This window comes from Lolium rigidum, chromosome 3 (assembly GCF_022539505.1).
Source record: "Lolium rigidum isolate FL_2022 chromosome 3, APGP_CSIRO_Lrig_0.1, whole genome shotgun sequence".
Lineage (NCBI taxonomy): Eukaryota > Viridiplantae > Streptophyta > Magnoliopsida > Poales > Poaceae > Lolium > Lolium rigidum.
The window spans coordinates 49,353,283-49,358,682 of record NC_061510.1 but is presented as its reverse complement, the minus strand read 5'-3'; the positions used below and the strand labels follow the sequence as shown (position 1 = coordinate 49,358,682).

The 5,400-nt window shown below is 45.4% G+C and overlaps 1 protein-coding gene across 1 annotated transcript; it reads left to right on the top strand.

Moving 5' to 3' along the window:
* The first annotated feature begins 2,021 nt into the window (after positions 1-2,021).
* Positions 2,022-4,838, top strand: LOC124695990 (transcription initiation factor TFIID subunit 13-like). The gene is made up of 6 exons (XM_047228786.1): positions 2,022-2,166; positions 2,273-2,724; positions 2,826-2,863; positions 3,723-3,782; positions 4,336-4,410; positions 4,506-4,838. The coding sequence occupies exons 2-6, from the start codon at positions 2,394-2,396 to the stop codon at positions 4,617-4,619; spliced, it is 618 nt and encodes a 205-aa protein (XP_047084742.1). The 5' UTR covers positions 2,022-2,166; positions 2,273-2,393; the 3' UTR covers positions 4,620-4,838.
* The last annotated feature ends 562 nt before the right edge of the window (positions 4,839-5,400 follow it).

Here is a 5,400-nt window from a genome sequence, read left to right as displayed (position 1 = left end):
GAAAGAAGCCGGAGGACGTCAGCATCCCTGATTAAAGAAGACCCCGGTGTCATCTATGATTAAAGTAGCTTTGTAAAGTAGTTTGTCTAGTCAAAGATGCCATTAGGGTTTCTTGCCCCGTAAGCCACCCTCTCCCCTATATAAGGAGAGGGGGCAGCCCTCTTCAGGGGCGACGAACACATGTACTGAGAAACTTGTAACCTGTGGAGATCAATAAAGAAGATGATCTAGAGCGAGTTCTTCCTTATGTCTTTCTTCTTCAACCACTAGCCTTGGCTAAGTTCTTGAGGAAACCATCCGGAAGTTCATCCCATCTAATCACAAACCCTCCCCCGAATCCTCTAGCGTCCATTCGGCCCCAACTTAAGCCATCCTATGGCATCTGTCTGTTCACCACGACGACAATCGCTACTGCTGTTTTTATTTCGCTACTGCTGTTACTTCACTACTAACACTGCTATAAAACTGTTACTACTGATAAACTGTTGCGGGCAAGTCTATTTTTAGGTGTAGGTGAATTGACAACTCATCTGTTAAAACTTATAAATATTCTTTGACTCCCCTTATGTCGAATCAATAAATTTGGGTTTTACTTTTCTCGAAGACTGTTGCGATCCCCTATACTTTTGGGTCATAATTCGGTCATTGATTCGATAGATGTACTTTCAGTTCTCTTATAGGAAACTTGAATTTTCCATTAACCCTGCTGACTGAACAATGAAACCCCAGGAAAACTTGTTGACACGCTCGCCGCCTGCCGTGTTCGCCGGGTGACGAGGTGGCTCCTCGGCAATGCCCACCATGAGGGGCTTAGGGTTAGCGGAATCATGCAGGTTAGCACAAGATATCGGATACTAGACAAGAGAGAGCGAGATTTACCCAGGTTCGGGGTCCTCGATGAGGTAGTACCCTTATGTTATGCCTGTCTGATCTTGATTATGAGTAAACTTGGTTACAATGGGGCAGTCGGAGGACTGTGTGGTGGTGTTCTCACCGAGAGGCAAGGTTTCTAGGGTTTGTGTATGCGTGAGGGGTTGCGTGCTTGGCCTTTATATAGGATGCCAAGTCCCGAGAGTCCTGCCTGGATTCGGTTACAATACAAAGAAAATATATATGTTATTTCTTTATTCGAATGTCTCCTTGCCTTGTACTTCAAGAAACTATCTCCTTCCGTCTTTCCTTCGCGCAACCGACGTATTGGACCATCCTGGGCTGCAACGCTTCAGATGGGCCCCTTGTTAGGCCAGAGGAGGTAGGGAAATATCGGGTATCCAAAGGGTAATGCCCACGTCACCGGGCTCGTCCGGTACGCTCGTTCGCCCTGGCGGCCTCTCTCTGGTGACGCCTCCTCAAATCTTCTCTGCCTCCCTCGCTAGGGCATGGTATTGCGATTTGAACTGACACAGATCGTGTGAACTCCCTTTTTCCGTTATTATTCGCACAAATCAACTGCACTGGCTTGTTTGGCGTTAGAGTTTTAATGAGAACTAGGACAATGCTCGCGCGTTGGTGCGAGAAATACTTTCAAAAGTGAAAAGTAATCCTCGGCAACATCTAACCTTACGTGGTGAGACACGTAGTTTACATTGACATACTGACAACATCGAAGCACTCTCTCTTCACTTATGCATCTCATCATGTCCATATCTCTTTCAAGTATACACAAAATAGATTTGTTTGTTGTTTTTGTTTTGAATGTTGTCTTGACAAAGGATTTTGGAGAAACAAAAAAAAAGTGTGAGCAGCCCAGCAACAAATAGGAGAGAAAAGCCCTTTGATTGTTCGAGCGGGCCCAACAACCGGCTAGGACCAAAACGGCCCAGCCGGCCACCAAACCCTAGACTCTCCTTGGTCGTTTTCTTTTCCGCCCCCTAGAACATGTTTTGTAACAGCAATCCAGTCTGCAACCCCAATCCGAAAAAAAATAAAAAAATCCGAGCGCCTCGACGCACAGTCTCGGTCGAGCACGACGCCACCTCGTCCCCAACCACCCCTCTCGCTCACCGCCCCACCCCCAGCCGTCCCCGCCTCCGCTGTCTGTGAGCAGCTCCAACCTGCTCTCGCCCAGGACGGCCGCCATCGGACCTGTCCGTGAGCAGAGCTCAACCCTGCTCTCGCCCCGGAGGCGGCCGCCATCGGACCTGTCCGTGAGCAGAAACCTTTAAGGTATAGATATAGATATATAGATTAGTGGGATAATCCGCATCAAACTTCGATTAATCTAGATCAAATTTTAAATCCCACTTATTCTAAATGCATGTTTGGTGGGAAGCCCTAAACCGAGCCGGAACCCGACGGCCGTGCCGTGCGCCTTCAGGAAGGAAGCGGAGGCAGCCCAAATCTCCTGTCCCCGCTTCCTCTCTCTGCCCAGCCCCTCCTTGACGCTGCACGGGATGCAGAACCCTAGCGGCAACAACACCGCCCCGGCCGCTGCAGCGGCGGGCAAGTCCAAGTCCTCGGCGCAGGCCGCGGCAGCGGCTTCGGCCCACGGCCATCAGCCATCCCCGGCCACGCCTGCGGTTGCCAAATCCAAGTCCTCGTCGCAGGCCGCCGCGGGGGCTCACTCCTCCCCGGCCACGCCGGCGGCGAGCAAGTCCAAGTCCTCGGCACATGCAGCGGCGTCAGGCCAGGCCTCCTCCTCCTCTCACCACCACCACATCCCCGGCGGCGCTGAGGCAGCCGCATCGAGCCTTAAGCGCAAGCGCGGCGTCTTCCAGAAAGACCGTATGCCCTTCTTCCCTTTTCTAATTTGTGTTTGTTCGTTTCTGTCAGTTTTCCTCCTATGCTCACTTACTTATGTTTCACTTCTGCTCCTATTCTTGCAGTGCAGCACATGATGTATGGGTTTGGGGATGATCCAAATGTAAGTTGACCCCTGATGATCAATTGTCTCTTTGCTTCCCTAATTTTCGGATTAGGAATTCTGTAGGAACTGAATGCAATCAATTCAGTTTATCTAAGAATTTGGGATGCAATGGGCGACAAGTGGCATCTTGCAAGAATGATCTTACATAGCAAGCACCATGCTAATTTGGATATTTAATCGTTGAAATATCTTCAGAAGTAAAATGTTCATACCTGGCAACCTAACATATTTGCAAAAACTGATATAGTCAATCAGACCATGGTTTTAAAAAGGCGCGTTTGGGGGCTAGGCAACAGCAAAACGCCTAGCCTTTAATCGTGCTATGCGTGCGTTTAGGCGAGTTAGGCGCTAGGCAGAGGCAAAACTAGGAATTAATGCTACAGATTCTTTGAACCTTCAATTAGACAGCGACCAATCCTATCGATGCATATTGGAGAAGTGGTCTGATCCAAACCGACAAAGAATTTCACAAATAATCAGCTTCTTCATCTTTGTAATATTGAATGTGGGGAAGGAACATAACTGCTGGATTTTCCGTCATGACAAGCTACTAGACATTGGGCAGCCTCTCATGTTAAGGCGAGCCGAACCAGAATGCATTTGTTTTGCGCAGGTCCTACAGAACCCCCAAACTTTTAGCTGGCTAGCATGTGTTGCCTCTTATTTCTTGACGGCGCCGCTGTGCGGGCAGCCTGGTGTGCCTTATAATAATTTGGTTCCACTCTTTGTGTAGTAAATAAATAAATAAGCAGAGGGCTCTAAAAAAACAGATTAAAAGGGACATGTTGCTCCCCAATCAAAGCTTAGATGTTCTGTAGTTGTGATGCATATGACACCTTTTTTGTTGGTTTTGCAGCCACTTCCAGAAACAGTTGCGCTTGTGGAGGACATTGTTGTTGAATATGTTACTGACCTGGTAATATATTCTTGCATTTGTACAGTTATATGCGTTTTATGTTTGGCCTGCTAAAGAGAGTACAAACTATTCACAGATAGAAAGGTTATTTTTGTTGCAACCTTTTTGTGGATTGTGTGGCCCGTGGACCCACTATTCATCTTTTAGAGTCCATTAAGTACACTTTGGAAAGATTTAGGTAGTTTCCTATGCATATAGACCATAATTGGGTAACTGGTTTCTTGCTTAATAATCTGAATATGCATAGACATCTCAATGCATGATTTGGAATGTGAATTATCTAAAATGTTTTACGGCTGTTTGATTGATAGCCACACTTTGCACCATATGATAGTAAGTCAATGTGATTTCAAATAAATCTTGTGTACAAATGAGCACTCATCTACCTTACGCACAATCCATTCATGTTGAACTAAGGAATCCATAGGCACACAGTATTTAGCAAGTTAGGCAAGTCTCTTACAGGTTGTCTGTTTAATAGTTCCATGATTTTTTCAGAACAGTTTATGGTTACATAATTGAGTCAATCCATAACGCGCCATTTTTTCCCTAGGTCCACAAGGCTCAGAATGTCGCTTCAAAGCGGGGGAAGCTCTTGACAGAGGATTTTCTTTACCTTATCCGTAAGGTGTGTTTCTGACTCCACATCAGAAATACATGACTGTGTATTCACTCGCGTCACCAGACTTCTCCAAAACTAATCTTCACACTTTTCTTTTCTAGGATATGCGTAAGCTGCACCGTGCTACTGAGCTACTCTCCATGAATGAAGAGCTCAAGCAAGCAAGGAAAGCTTTTGATGTGAATGAAGAAACGCTAGTGGTTACTAATGAGTAATACCTCCTTGAGGACCTCCCGAGAGTATCTGCAATATTTCAGTCAGTTGGACACTAGTCAGCATCCATCTGTATATATATGTAGTATTAAGCTGCAGAAGTTTGTTTTCTGTCAAGTTGGCGTCAGATATCACTTTTCACTTGAATGAATTGATATCACTGTACGATTTGCTCAATCTTGTTGCCATACGATGCGATATGGCAAAAGGCTTTTGATATCTGCACAGATCGCCCTAACTTTGAATCTGGAAAAAGCAAGTGGTGTGTGCTCTGTTTCGACCCCTGCCACACAACATACTAGTATTTGTAGCATGTGGCTTATCATGCAAGAGATTGTGCTGATAAAGCAAAGCTAGAGATTGTTTGGAGCGCAGTAGTAGAACTGAACTAATGCGAAAACATTTTTTTTAAGTAACAATGGAAAGGCAACGACAGGCCTAGAAACTGCATTAATTATGGGCGGTGGGCTCACATATTAGACTAGTCACAATGGGAAGTATCATACACTAGTATCATGCACATGATACTAGTTTATGATACTACCCCCACAATGCATACTATTATAAGATAGTATCATAGTATCATCATATTTAATGTTTTGTAGAATCTCAATGCAAATTGGTGTACATGATGTGTTTGCTATTGAGTTTCTAGTTTTACTGCTATAATACGGTATCATATTAGGGTGGCCCCATTGCAAAACGGTTCAACCGTATCTTACTCCTTACCACGTCAACAAGGGAAAATTAAGATACGAAGTCTTCAGTACACCGTATCTTAGA

Excerpts from the sequence above, each read along its gene's own strand:
- LOC124695990 (XM_047228786.1), top strand. The coding sequence starts at position 2,394 with ATGCAGAACCCTAGCGGCAACAACACCGCCCCGGCCGCTGCAGCGGCG. Across the intron at positions 2,725-2,825 it reads CGGCGTCTTCCAGAAAGACC|TGCAGCACATGATGTATGGG; the intron begins GTATGCCCTTCT and ends CTATTCTTGCAG. Across the intron at positions 3,783-4,335 it reads TTGAATATGTTACTGACCTG|GTCCACAAGGCTCAGAATGT; the intron begins GTAATATATTCT and ends TTTTTTCCCTAG.